This window comes from Strigops habroptila, chromosome 15 (genome assembly GCF_004027225.2).
Source record: "Strigops habroptila isolate Jane chromosome 15, bStrHab1.2.pri, whole genome shotgun sequence".
Taxonomy (NCBI): domain Eukaryota; kingdom Metazoa; phylum Chordata; class Aves; order Psittaciformes; family Psittacidae; genus Strigops; species Strigops habroptila.
In genome coordinates, this window is record NC_044291.2 from 4,533,057 (window position 1) to 4,547,768 (window position 14,712).

At 47.2% G+C, this 14,712-nt stretch overlaps 1 protein-coding gene across 5 annotated transcripts in view; it reads left to right on the forward strand.

The window, feature by feature from the left end:
- DDX31 (DEAD-box helicase 31) overlaps positions 1 to 10,661 on the forward strand; it is a 57,184-nt gene extending 46,523 nt beyond the window's left edge. For 4 of the 5 annotated variants that reach the window (XM_030506782.1, XM_030506779.1, XM_030506780.1 and 1 more), the window contains one exon: positions 8,389 to 8,821. In XM_030506782.1, the coding sequence (XP_030362642.1) occupies positions 8,389 to 8,539 (151 nt within the window). In that variant the 3' untranslated portion in view covers positions 8,540 to 8,821. Of the gene's footprint in view, positions 1 to 8,388 lie in introns of all 5 variants that reach the window. The other variant, XM_030506778.1, reaches the window with a different exon arrangement.
- The last annotated feature ends 4,051 nt before the right edge of the window (positions 10,662 to 14,712 follow it).

Genomic DNA, 14,712 nt, shown 5'->3' on the forward strand with positions numbered 1-14,712 from the left:
CCCTGTGAGCAGGGGATTTAACGGAGCTTTATTTCGGGAAGAATAGCCTGATTAGCCGATAAAGAGCATGTAAGATGGTATGGGGTGGGCTTTGATGTCTTGCTGGCCCAGCAGGGTGTCAAGCTATGACTGACAGTAGCGTGTCATAGGATTACTTGGCCTGCAACAATGCCTCTCTCTGTTCCTGTGATGTTGCTACTCTGTTAGAGCTACTTTTTCCCTTGTTACGAACCTCTTTTAGACAGAGTTCCTCCTCCCCAAGTCTTCATCCTATTATAGTACAGACAAGCTCAATATACAGTAGGTAGTTTATGCACAGGACATGTGGGGTTGGGGGATGTGGAGGTGTTAGAACAAATGGTCTGAGAGTGATTTGAAAGCTCATTTGCACGTGGATCATATAATTGCAGCTCAGAGAAAGTGGGCAGACTTTGCACAGGTTCATCACGGCTCAAGCTCCAGATTTCAAATCCAGGAGCATCTGGAATGTTAAGACCCTGCAGAAATAGCCAAAGTTGTGACATGCAACAATTGTTCTTGCCTGTGAACCTTGTTTCTAATCAACTTTCTCTGTGTCTGCTTAAAAAAAAAAAACCAAAACAGAGGGAAGATATGTTAGTATTTATAGGGTAGTTCAGAAAAAGTGAATATAGACTCAAATTCAGTCTGCACTAGCATAAATTCAAGATAGCGCTGTTAACTTAGGGAGAAATGCTTTTGATTTCACACTCAGAATTTATCCTGCCGTTTAGAAGACAAATGGCTTTTAATTGTAAAATGCAAGACTTGAAATTATAATAGCATAGTCACAGAGCAATCTTTTTAATTATATTTCCTATGTGATACCGTGAGTGTTGGTTGTCATATTACACATTGTCTCCAAACATCCGATACTTGTTTTTAATCAGTCCGCTCACTAAAGCCTCATCTCTCAGCACCTGCCCAGAGAATAAAGAACAGGCAGTCCAGGTTGAAAGTGGGGTAAAGGCAATCATTAGATGTTTCCTTAAGAGGACAAAGAAAACTCTTCATTTCTTTTGAAGTCTCCTTTTGTACTTAGCGCCTCCTTAGAGAGCCTGCTTGGGGAAGGTGAGACAGGAAGACAGAGGAGCCAGGTGCCTGGTGGTTCACTGCTGAAGTGTGGAAGCAGCCCTCTCCTTCTGAATGCACATGTAAAATTTTCATGTATCTTTTAGATCTCTCTGTGCAAACCAACTGTCCTCTCAGCTGTAGTGGTTCTTGCAAAACCCGATCTGAAGATGGTAAATAATTGCTCATGATTTTGTTTTTGAAAGTCAAAATGCTGTATTTAGGTAAGACATGAGCTCATGAACCAGATACCATGTATTAAGTTACAGTAGTACATCAGCTTAGTAAGTGTCAGGGCTCATGCTTTTACTGAAGGGTAGACGTAAGGACGCTGATCCCACTTCCATTGAGGGATTAACTGTCTTTCGTTCACTGCAGAGAAGCAGCATGTGCAGGAAGTAGCTGACATGCCAGATAGACATGGGTTTTGACTCATTCACAATGCAGATGCCAAAGACCTATTGCCATTCCACCAAGCATCCCTGTGCTACTCAATCTTTTGCATTTTGGGTCAGTGGGGTTTTATGAGATTCTGTGGTGACTGATGGTCTGTTTTCTCCTTTTGAACTCTGGAAGGCTGGTGTATGTCCCCAAAGGGTTTCACTGTGGTGAGGAGTTGCGACTTAATTTGCTCAGTTTGTGAATTCAAGTCATTATGAAGAAAGAAATAAATCTTTAAGTTCAATAGATTCTGTGGGACTCATTGCTGCAGGATTTCTCTGATGCCAGAAATGCTCAGAAAGATTGAATTTACATGTGAGTATCAAGTATATTCATAGTTGCTACAGCATGTACAAAAAGTGAGTATAAAAATTAAGGTGAAAATCCCCTCATGCTTCAGAGTTTAAGTCCAACTCTTAACTAAAATGGAATCAAGAAAATGTGTTCAGGATACTTCCATTTGAAGGAATTTATTTACATCATTATTACACTGCTATTGCTCTGAATATGGGTATCATCGTGCCCTAAAGGTTTTGGCTGCAAGATTATTGTACTAATTCATTCTTCAGTATTTAGTGGTCAGATAGAATTAGACTCCTGCTGGGAAATATACCTTGTAACCCTGTGTGTCCTCCTTTGTATGGCTAGGGCAGCAGTCTCCTTTGGGTGGAAGCTAGTAGCCTCTTGCCTTCTGTCCTACCTCGTATTTTTGATTCCACTTTTGAACATCTTGGCATTGACAATTTTGGAAAGACTAATGCTTCTATTGACAGGGCACGCGAATCAAGGCTGCAGCTGGGTCTCCCTGCACAGCAATTGTATAATCATTAGAAGCAGTTTCCCTGCCAGTTTTTGTGTGCCTTTTATAGCTTTCCTAATATCACTTAATTAGTCAAAATGCAAGTTTGGAATTCTGCCCACTGGGAATTACACTTGGTTTGGGCAGTCTGCTCTAGAAAGCCAGACTGGAGCTCAGGTAAGAGCGAGTATTCATGGACTGGAGTGCAAATGGATCCAAAAATTAGAGTAAGAGCTGTGGCTGTTGTGAAAGGAAATATCACCATCAGACTTCGTTAAGGCAGTTCAGGGAAACAGATGAGTCCTGCTTACCACATCATGATGTTACAAAAAAGTCCTATTAGGAAACTGAAGTTGTATAATTGTAAAATCCATCTGATGGATATCTGCATGCAGCAATGCCCTTTATTACTGTCCTGTTCCACCATAGCTGCAGTACAAAGCTTTTGTTCCGTCTTTGAGCAAGCTAATAGGGGTTGCACATGGAGCTGGAAAACTTCCGTGCTGTTTGGTACACACCAAAAAATGATCAGCACTCTGTAATTGAAATATATTCTGTCCTTTAGGCTGGGAAAAAGCCTGACAGAAGCAAGAATCCTGGGAGGTTCCCAGCCTCCCAATCATGCTTTTGTGCTTTCCATACAGGGTGAAGATCAAGGGATGGTAGTGAAACTGGGAGGTTTGTCTCTGTGTAGCTGAAGTACAGTTCACTTCAGTAGGGGTAAGGTGGGCTTTACTGTTTAGCACATCTTAGTATGAAGTCTGCTCTGACTGTTCCGGAACAGCACTTGATGGTCATTCTGACTAAGTAATAATTTTCCTTGAACTTCTCAAGCTAGGGTTTACATCAGCTGATACAGAATACCTAGGCCATCTGTTGACTTGTCGAGAGCAGTGTAGGACTGCTGATGAATTCCTTGCCCCAACCCCACAAAAAACAGCAACAAAAAAACCAAACCCAAACAGGGTTGTATTGGCTGCAGATGGTTCATCCAATGCTATAAGTAGAAAAAGCAGGTGTTGCAGCAGCCTTGGCCCAGAGGTAACCCAGCTCTGCTGCTGGCACAACTTCAAAGAGCTGTTGGAGATGCTGTCAGGCAGATTGATAGTGTGATCCATGTTGAAATGTTTTCTGATAAATGAAACAGCCTTCTCCTGTCTCTTCCAAAGACACACCATGGGACAATGTGTCAGAACTTAATACTCCTCCTTCCTCAGCTGGAGAAATTTGGGAGCCTTTGGTTGCTGCAGATGCTGTGTGTTGGTTAAAGATCACTATACTTGCTGCACTGTTTTGCACCAGCATTTCACACAGCTCAAGACAAAGGAACAGACAGCAATGCCAACCAAGTTGAAGGAGACATCTCTAAGAACAAGCTCATTCACCATTTGGTTAACAAGACTAGCAGAGGTATGTTCTGAGCCATCAAAAGATACTCAAGAAACCACACATATATGTGAACCACTATTCTGGCATGTCAGAGTTTTTGGCTTGGGGATCAGCTTGTGGCTCAGGTCTCTGACAAAGCAGATGTGCCAAGGAAACATAGAATTTTGAAATGAAAATGAAAAATGGTGTCATACTGTTTCATTGTCTTACTGTTGCCAGTTGGTCCTTTCACACCCACGTGTTTGAGAGTCTCCAAATCCAGGATGATGGTCTGCATATTGTAATGAATTCAGTCTGGTGATCGTTCTTACAGTCTTACCAGTAATGTGTGGGAGATGAGTGGGATGTTACATAGAAACATAACAGTTTGTGTATGTTTTTCTTCTGCTTGTGCCTTGGAGCTGTCCATGGGATCTCAGCTATGTTGAACATCCTCAAAGCTTAGTTCTGTGTACTTGTCTTGGGAGTGTTTTTTGCCATAGTATTATAATCCCTATTGCTCTACCGTCTTGTTGCCAGTGATTGTGGAATTCAGTGGAAGGTGTTTTCAGAGCTCTCAAAGCCACAAGTCACCCAGGGCATGTGGAAGTCACAAACTGAGTGCATTGAAGGTATGTTATATATAGGCTAGGTGAGACTTCTGTGGCGAGTTAGTGTCAGGTGGCAGAGCAGAAGATAGAGCTAGAAACAACAGAGAGGATTTCAGGCTGATCACTTGTGCTGCAAATATTCACCTGTTCGGGGTTCTTTGCCTTGATTTGCCTTGAATCTTTTCTGATACTCTTGAGCAAAACAAAGAGTTTAGAGTCAAGTGGCCAGAAAAGGAGACCGGTCCAAATCATTCAGGTTTCCTCTGAGGTTGGGCAGCACCAGTACTGTGGCTCCTGAGTGGGATGGGGAAGGGGAGCAGTGTGCTGGGAGTGGCTCTGTAGGTGAAGGTAGAAGGAAACTGAAGCAGAGGAAAGAAAGATTTTATTCTCCTTCCTTCCCTGGACACTTTTTATCTCTTGTTTCTTCCAGATGCTCCTCTTCTGCCTTTTCATTATTCAGAGATGCATTTAGCAAGATTCGGGAGTTTCTCATCTTTAAAAAGTGGATAAAATTATTCCAGTTTTGTGGAGGAGAACAGAGATCTTTTGTCTTTAAAAGTTGCTTTCTGGCCTGGTCTTTCGTGGACTTTCAGGATATAACAAAGTCATTTGGGGACAGTTTCTCTGTTTCCTTATTGTCTCTCTGTTGAGGCTCTGAGTACCAGCCTTTGTGAGGTTGCAGCTTAATTACAGATGTGCACAGATAGCTGTAAACCCAGGTCTTTTATTCCTTCCACTGTCTCCTTTAGGAGGAGAAGAGCATTCTCAGACTATGCTAAGCAATTACTAGGCTTTCTGCCTTCCCTTCCTCACTGTGCAAAGCACCTTTCTCTCCCCTTGATAATGAGGTAGGTAGATAGATCTTAGAGTGATATGGCTTTTGCCCTGTACGCCAAACATAAAGTCCAAAGGAGTGGCTGGCCTGGGGTTAAGCCTTGCAAATGAAGGGATGATGTGTCCCCCACTTGAACTTAGAAGGTGGTGCTTACTCATCTCTGCTGGCTCTTGACTACTTACCAATTCCCATCTGTCTTTGATGGGAGTCCTGATATCCCAGTTCTGGCATAAAAGAGCAGTAGTCCAGTAGTGTTTCTGCCTGGCATCCAATTTGTCACAGCACTCAACACCCAGTGTGCCGGACAGTAACACAGGGAAGTCAGATCGCTTGTGTTCAGGGACTGGTTCTTCCTAACTCGTGTGTTGGGGCTGCTTTCTTTTCTGAGTTATGACTTCTCTATTCCTGTCTCATTTTCCCCCACCTAATAAAAGTGGCTATTTTCTCATCCGTTTGAACATTCTTTTCTCCTTTAAGCCCTGCTGAAGTCTTCACACTGTAGCACATTGGGATGGGTCAGTCATAAGTGAATCTTTTTTTCCCTTGCAAGTTCCCTTTAGCTGCACTGTTTTGTAATTCCCACCTAAAGACTGACTGTTGTGTTTGGAGGGAGGAATTTAAAGGGCTGGGGATTTCTCTGCCCATTATCAACGTGATGTGTTCTCATTAGGGCTCAATATAGTGTGATATCTAGACATGAGATCACAGAAAGAGATGCTGACAATCCAGGTGTTTATCCAGTGATGGGAACATGGGTTCTGTCTGTGTTGCAATTGCATCTTAAATTCACAGCCTTTCTGTGAAGCTTTTTGCCACAGTATCACCACACAACTCTCTTAAATCAACGTCACACAAGCCTTTCGCAACAGGGAAAATGCAGTCATCCCGGGTTATGAGGTGGGAGAATGGACATAAAGGCCAAAGAGATTAAATACCTTGCCCAAGGATGCTCAGGGGGTGAGTGTCAAGGTCTTGCTCTGTTCTCCTGGGCTTTGTCTCATAACCACAGGGCGCCTTTCCTCACTGATGTTATCTTGGCTGCTTTGGCAGAGCCCCAGAGACTTTCACCAGTTGAGCAGAGAGGGGAATTTACAGGTTTACAGCAGTAATCAGAATCCAGCCAGGGATTCTGACCTGGGGCATTTTTCCTGATGTACTGTCACTGCAGATTCTTGCTGTTGTTGGTGGCTCTTCCTTCTCGTGGTTACACAGGGCCTTGACAGCTGCTTTTCTTCTTTTTCAGTGATCAGCACAGGTTCCACAGCATAGCTCCATTGATTTTTGTGGCCTTGGTTAGAGGGAGAAACCTCACTTTTCCCTGCATCCCTGCTTTTCTGTGTACAGCTGATCACCGCACCAGGGGGTATTGATTTACTAATTGGGCAATGATTTTACCTGATTGATAATAAAGTGTTGGACAACCTCCCTGCTGAGCTGAAACTCAGCCCGGCAGCTACTGGTGGATTACTTGTCCTTTTGCGGCAGATAGTTCCCTGTTGTTAAGTAAACTGATCTGTTGCTTGGTAACCCTCGAATTACTGTAGTAAATGCTTGGAGACACAATGAAAGTGTCAAACAGAAACTTTATCAAGTGATGGAGGGGGCTGAGCAGAGGATACAGCTGCGTTACGAGGTTCTTGCAGCAGAGCTGGGTTGGTTGAGGGCACACCTTGGCCTGCCACCCACAAACACCCCTCTGTGCTGCTGGGGCTTGTGCATTCAGGAAGGCAGTTGGACAAGGCACGTCTGCTGTGGAGGTGCTGCAGATACAGCTCTAGCAGCAGCACATTTGCTTCGTTAGCTGTACAGTTGCTTTTGAGTTCATTCTGTCGTCTTGTCTCATTTCTGTGGGTTCAGGCTGGGTGGTGGCTGTGTCTTATTTCTCTGGTATGTCTGGTCTCTGGCCCTTCTGCTTGAACATTTAATTAGTGAGAGAATGGAAGCTACACCAATGGTAGCAGAGTCTTCTTGCCTCTGTATTCCAGGCTTTGTCTTCTAGGAAAAACTGTCAGTGGTAATCATCACACCATCCTTTTTATCATTCTGATCCATCCTTCCAAACGCACTCCAGCCATCAAACCTACACAGGGAAGGAAAACAAGCTGTGAAAAGGGGACAAGCAAATACCCCAGACAGCCAAGAGTTTGCTTCCCTTGCCTTCATTGTGTGTTTGGCCTAATGAATGGGTTGATCTGTTACAGCAGCCAAAAATGCTTCCTTCTCCTGTGATGCCAGCACGGTTCTGGACATCTGGAGGAACTGTGCAAGGCAGTGCTATAAGGTGTCAGCCTTCAGGACTGCTGCAGTCCATGCGTTGTTGTAAATGCACACTGGCATGGATGGGGGACTTCTGTTTCCTTGTATTTAGAGGGACAGATTTCTTTTCACTGTTGGAAATTTTTGGGGTCTGTTACTGGTCTGTATTATAAAAAAGAGAGTGGGATGTGCAGACACCAAGGGCTGTGGATACCCCTTGTGCCCGGGACCATGGGAACATGGTAGGGAATGACAGGTCCTGCAGTTTAAATGAGTGAGGGTGATAGCAGCACTGAGGATGAGATTTGCCCAAGGTTATAGAGCAGTGGCAGAACTTGTGGTGGAAAAATGCTGAGTGGGTTTTTATATTTATAGCTGGCAGTTTAGGGCTACAGGGAGATCCACACTGGAGTTTAGTGGCTGGGCAGAATGCAGCTACCTTTGCAAAAGCTGGTCTCTGGAGAGGGAGGCTGTAAGGTGCATGTGATGTCTGCAGGACACTGCAAGAAAAGAGTCTGTTGGGTTTAGACTCCAGACTTTTTTTTGCTTGTTTGTTTGGGGGTTTTGTGTTTTCAAGCTCTGGGTATAAGCTCTGTTTATAAAATGTTTCCATTGTTCAATGTCTTAAGGCTGTTAGGGGGGTTTTTTTATTATTATTATTATTATAATTTTCAAACTGCTGTGTCACCTAATTCATCAGCCTTCAGCGCACAACCTACCTCCTGCTCCCCACCACCCCTGCAGGAGCATTTGTACAGAACAAAGGCTTGCTTTTAAAAACGGCATGATATTTTGCCACCTTTGTGAAAACCTGTCACAACAATATCTAATTTTGCATTAGACAGAATTTCAAATCAAGCCTCAAGAAAAGGAAGCTGTTCTTCTGCTAATGCGCAAATGTCACTTTCCACGGCTGTAAAATAAGTAACCCACCCAGCAGCATTTCAGAGAGAAGGAAATCTAATTCCTCTTCTCTTCCCTCTGCCCAGGTCTGACCTTCTCAAGAAGACCCATGGCAGACATCGCCTTGCTGAGATCTTGCGATCTGAATATTCCAGTGGGATGGACACTGGTGTATCCAAGGTCAAGAGGAAGAAGAAAAAACAGAGAAAACCTGGCAACCAGCAGATTCCAACATAAGCCAGGACCTTCCAGTGGTTGGCTGCAAAACCTGCTTGAGTGCCTCTGCCGGGGGTCAGGGTGACCTGCCAAATCAACACAGGAGTGTTTCAATTTATCAGGCAAATATGGGAGGGATCTTGGGGTTCTTGGCCTCCTCCCCTTCATTCCATAGGTCCAAATGGAATCGAATCCAGGCGTGTCCTGTTGCACTGCTGCAATTGAATGTGGCTTCATGGAGATGCACCACATTTCTAAGGTGGTTTTTGCAAGAAAAATAAAAAAGATTAAATATGGTTTTCAGAGAAATGTGATGTCTCTACAACATGAAGGTGAGACAAGTGTACTGAGACAGGAGACGCTTTCCTGTTTAAAAGAGCGGTAGAAATACTCCACAGTCTGTTTGCTTGCTCATTTTTAACCAGATAAACAGTAGTGGCAGAGGAGGTTCCAGGACCATGTTTAAGAGGAGGCTGCCCTTTCCCCTGTCATTATACATGGGGTCTCTTCTGCTCCTGTCTTGGGTCACATAGCCATGTTGCTGCCACCTTCTCTCCTGCCCTTTGTGCACTGGGGCAGAGTCTGTCCCTGGACACTGATCATTAGTCAGATATTGGCACCTGTAAGGAGTCTCCCAATTTCAGTGCAAGTGGTAGGATTGTGGAGAACTCTCTTCAGTGTAGTGACACATGGTCCCTTCGGGGCAGAGCTCATGGGCACAAAACTTCATGTCAAAACTCCTGAGTTTGGGAACGAACATCACTGTGGAAAGGAGCCGGTGTGGCATCCAGCAATCTCCAAACTTCTCCTTGCCTGCAGCGTATTGTCTCACCTAATTATAGAACGCAGAGCATGTATGAAATGTCTCACCTCTGAACATTAAAGCCTTTGCAGGCTCTTGCTAACACTTGCCAGTAGTAACCCCGCCTTTCTGGGTTCTGTGTGCTTTGGCTAGGCTGGTTTTGAATACGTCCCAAGCTCATGGATTTCACTTCTAGCTTTTCCCATCTGTCTTTTTTTCTTGTTCTTGCTTATCGTCAGAGGATTTGGATTATTGAGAAGAGAGATGGAGTATGGCCTAAATGTGTTGAGGCCAGCACTCATTCACCATTGTCCAGCATGTGAAATGGAACCTGAGCTCTAGTGGAGTTGATGACAAAGCTCCCCTTGAGTTGGTGGGGCATGAGGGAGAGTGGGTGCTCCCCAAGGCTTACAGGAGACTTACAACCTCCCCCAGGACCTGCAGGTGAGCACCCACCTCCCTCTCCCCGTCTGCCTCACTGTGCTTCTTCCAGCACCTCCTATAACACAAGCTCCAAGCAGTACACACTTGCTACCTGTGTGCATCTTCTTTGAGGAAAGAGATGAGGAAGAGCAGCCCATCCATGACCCAAGCTGGGCACATTGTTTAACGCGGGACTAGAAAGTGCTAAAATCCAGTGGCAATTTCAGATGCAAGTAGGAAAAAAGTACTGAAAAAGGAGTATAAGCAGATGAAACTGATGCTCACTTTGTGACTACGGAATTGAGGGCACCTGCTCAGGACTATAATGAGTCATACTAAGGATTGTAGGAGGGAGCAATTGGCCCAAAAGTATTTAATTTCTGAAATGAATGCAACTATGAGAACCAAAATGATTTTTTTTCCTCCCAGGCACTTTCCAAATACGCTGCTTTTACTTAAGATTTCAGGAAGATGTTTAAAGGAGTCCAGGATAAAATTAACCATGTTTTTGCAGAGATAATGAAGTTACCAGCATTTCCTAGATTAAGATAAAATAACAACAAAGCCCACCAGATTCTGTTATGAGTACTGTTTGGAAGAGCAATCGGGTTTAAGGCAAATGTCAGCTTAAACAGAAACCTCGTGAGGTGAAAATGACTCAGAGAGAGTGATGCAGAGAGTGTAAGTTTGGGAAGAACTGATCTTGTGCATGAGGAAAAAATACATGACCTTCTCCTGACTGTCACATATGAATTAATAGGGACTGTTTGCAAATTCATAACAATAGGAATAAAGGCCAACTGCGGATGAGTGAGAGATGTCAGGAAATCTTATTGCCATCTGTATGAACTGGGAATGTAACGTTACAAATGGTTATGATGAATAATGTGATTAAAAAAAAAATAGAATGCCTTTTTATTCCGGCTTCACCATCTTTTAGCAGGTAGTGCTGGATTACTTGGGGGATTAGGGAAAGGAAGAGGACGGGATTGTTAAACAAGAACGAGAAGGTGTGAGAAGAAATACACAAGCACCTGAAGCTAAGCTGAGTTTGCTCTTAATAAGCTTGAAGGCCGATGTGCAAAATGTGTTTGAGTTGTAGCTGGGTCAGCAGGAACCAAGTTCTGCCCTTGCTTGTACTTTGGCAGCTCTAGCTCAGCTCTGAGCTGGCTTTGTCCTGGTGCATCACACAATTCAGGTAGAACCTGGTAAGTTTGCAGTTAATTTGTGATCAACTGAAAGCCCCTTATCAGCAGGGCAGGGCATGGTGTGATACCTGCCCTGGAGCAGGGGTGACCAAGCTGCAGAGCTCCACTGGCTGCAGCAAGAACCGGATCCTCCAAGCACCTGAATGCTGGAGAAGCTGCTGAGGGTCACAGCGGGTTCCCCTGGCACAGCCCTGGCTTGGAGCAGGTGGATGTCGCCCTGAACCACTCCTGAGTTTGTCCCCCCTTGCTCTGAGGTACGTGGTGTGTGTTGCAGGGGCCTTGGCTGGGTGGGAGCTGCCTATGTGGCTCATATGGGTGGGGAGATTGGCTCTTGGCAGTGTGCAGTGAATCTGCAGCTCTGTTTGGCTGCACCGGTGTTTGGTTAGGCTTCTTTCTTGTTTTGGTTATGATGAGTGGTAAGGGCCCTCCTGCCTTGCAGCTTTAAGTTTCTGTGTTCAGTCTGGAAATGATGGCACTGTGGAGCTTTATATAAAGCTGCCTATGAGACAGACCTGGTTTGCCTTCCCTGCTGCCCCTCCACTGCCTGCTCTCACACCCGGGGTTCTGCCATTCCCAGGAGATGCTCTTGCACCTTTCCTCAGCTCTCTTCTGGCTCCATGTCCTTTGCCAGCAATGGGAGCCCATGTCCTCCTCTGCTCTGCAGCTGGAACATCTGGAGTTTACGCTTCAGGGCTTTGGGATAGCAAAAAGCAAGGAGGTCCCCTAAGGAACAAAGGTCACAGTTGGACACCCACTTTCAGTGTCTAGGTCAAGCACAGTACACCTTAGTGCTGGTACCCACTGTGGAGAATCACTCGTAATTAGGCAGGATAAAAAGCAACAGAACTCCTTGTTCACAACAACTTATTTTCTCCATAAGCCTGGGGAGAGGGCAGGAAAAGCACTCACTGTTCAGCCTTTCCAGTCTGGGTTAATTTTGTTTGGTGTTCTGATGAAACCATGAAATACCTCTTCTAGAAACAGTCATTGAATTTGTGTGCGTGGTTCAGTGGAGCAGCTTTTGTTCTCTCTCTGGTCCGAGGGTGGTGGTCCTGATTAAAGCTGTGTCAGGAGGAGAGGAAGATGGCCCTCAAGCTGGGTGAAAGCCCAGAAAGAGTTTGAGAGCCAGGACTGTGCTTGGGCCTGGCAAACCCACTGCACTGACTGGTTTGTGAGCCTGGAGCTGAAACCAACCACCAGCAGCCTGTCTATTGGAGTCACTGTACCCCGAGAGAAATTGGTGGGGCAGAGTTGGTGCAATGCTCCAAAGGTTTCCTTAATGGGATTGGTGCTTGTTCTCGGCTCTGCCACTTATACTGTTTCACCTAATTTCAGCACAGCTTGTCCCACCCCGAGGACTTGCCAGGATAATGCCCGCCTGGCACCAGCCTCTAGAAATCTAGAATAGAGTTTCCAGCCTAGTCAGGGGCTGCTGTAGGTGCAGGTGGATTCTGCTGTTGGACAGTGGGGTCCCATCTCATCCCTGCACATGAGCTGGAGGTGAGGCTGGTCCTTCAGCTTTTGAGGCTGCTGAGATCCTCCTGCAGAAGATGCTGTTTGTGTGGCAAGTGCGGAGTGCTCTGACAAGAACCTGCAGCGTGTGGTGTCTTCCCTAAACTGTTTTGTTTTGAAGCTTGCCTTACTTGACTCTGCTCTGAGATCTCCCTAGAGGAGATGGCTCCAGCCCTTGCTTCCCCTCTGCTCTCCTTCCTTCCCAGCCAGACCTGATATGGCTGTTCCCCCTTCCCGGAGAGCAGGTCTCGTTGGGCTCTGCCCTGCTCTCACCCACCATCCTCATAGCACAAACTGGACCCTGTTGCTGTGCTACGGCACTGGCTCAGCCCTGCTGTTACAGGGGAGTTTCCATCTTCTTCCAGATGTGAAATGGCAAATTTAAATATTGCAATTACAAACGTGTAACGGAGCCTTGTACTTCATTAATGTCAGAGGAGGAATCTGCTACGGCTACAAGGACAATTAAATATTAGAGAATGTCTTTGATTCACATTCCTGCTGTGTAAATGGGAGGAAGGTTGCTGTATGCTCCTTGCCTTTGCGCTCACAAAATGAAAAGCACACCCACTGCAAGTTGTCCTTTGATAGATTTTTAATATGATTTTAAAGAGTTTTGTTTGGCCTCATTCTTATTCAATGAGATTAATTTAAAGCACTTATCCCCTGGGTTTAAGTCAATCCATGTAGGATTTGGGATGGGGGTTTGTTGCCCGGGGAGGGGGGTTGTTTGCAGGCCTCTCTGAAAGACTCCTTTCCCACTTCATTAACCCCGAGCTGGGAGCGACCCCCCCTTCCTCCACCTCCTCCTCCTCCTCGCCCCAGCCGAGGCCCAGGGATTTACCAAACTCCCCCATTCACATGCAAAGGAACAGCCCTGTCCACAAAGGCCGGGGGCTCTCCCCTCCAGGCGTGGCTGTGCATTTGGCCGAGCCGACAATGACCCTCCCGGCGGGACCGGGGGTACCGAGAAGGGGGGGAACCGGGTCAGAGCTCCCGGGACGGAGCCGGGCCGGGGCCGTCGGGCTGGGACCCGGCCCCGGGGAGAGGGATCTTTGGGGCCGGGGGGGGGCCCGCAGACAGCCGGGCCGCCGGCTGCAGAGGGCCGGGGGGACCCCGCCGCCCATCTGCCGGCGCCCCGGGACGCGAGCCGCTGCCCGGCTGTCCCGGGGACCAGCTGCCGGGCCCGCTGGCCGCGGCCAGATGAGCGACACTTTTAAAGGGTGGAAACAATCCATTTTCCAAAGCGATCATTTAAAGCACTTAGGCAATTATACACTTAAGATTAGCGTTATTAATTCACCAGCGCAGCGGCTACCACCGCGCCAGGCAGCATCAACCCGGTCCTTCCCCTTCTCCCCGCTGCCCCTCAGCTCCGCATGCCGGCACTGGGGCCGGGCCCCGGGGAGGTGGGGGACACAAGCCCGGGAGGGGATACTCCCCGTGATGGGAGGTGGGAAAACTCCTCTTCGCTTTTCCCTTTCCCTCGGCGGCGGCTGCTCCGCCAGAGCAAACAAGCAGGAGGGGAAGAAAGGGCCGCGGAGGCGAAACCCGTTTGTTTGTAAAGAAGTTTTATTTCCACATTTAAAAAAGCGGGGAGCGGGAGCGGCGCCCCGGGACCCCCCCGCCCCTCCCGCCCCGGCCGGGCCGGCCCCGGGATACAGACTGACAAGAATCACTTACACAAATACGCCCTCAGGGTTCACAAATAAATAATTCATATACATTTTGCGCAACGTATTTACATTTTGCCCCTTTCCCCCCCCTTTTCTTTTTGTCTTTTATTTTTAGTTACGGACGTCCCAAAGTCTCTCTCTCCGGCGGCCGGTTGCCTTCTCCCTTCCCCGGCCCTTCCCGGCGGCGGGACCGGTGCCTCGGTATCGAGGAGCCGGGGAAGGCGGAGCCGTCCGTGACGGAGGTAGCTCGATCCCCCCGGCGGTTCTTGGGGAAGGGCGGAGAGGCAAAGCCGCCCCGGGGCAGCCGGTCCCTGCCCGAGCTCCGGGCGGGGGGCACACGGGGATGGGGGCAGTCTCCGGCTCTCCATCCTGCCAGACCTGTCCTTGCTTCTTGCGTTCTTTATATATATATATTTAAAAAAGGGAGGGGGGAGAGGTCTCATATATATATATATATGTATATTTGGGGGTGAGCGGGAGTCTGTCGCTTGCCCGCGGCCCCAGAGGCGGGGTAGCCCCCTCCAGCCCCCCGGCCCGGTTGGGTGCCGGTGGGGCTTCCCGGGCGGCCGGGGC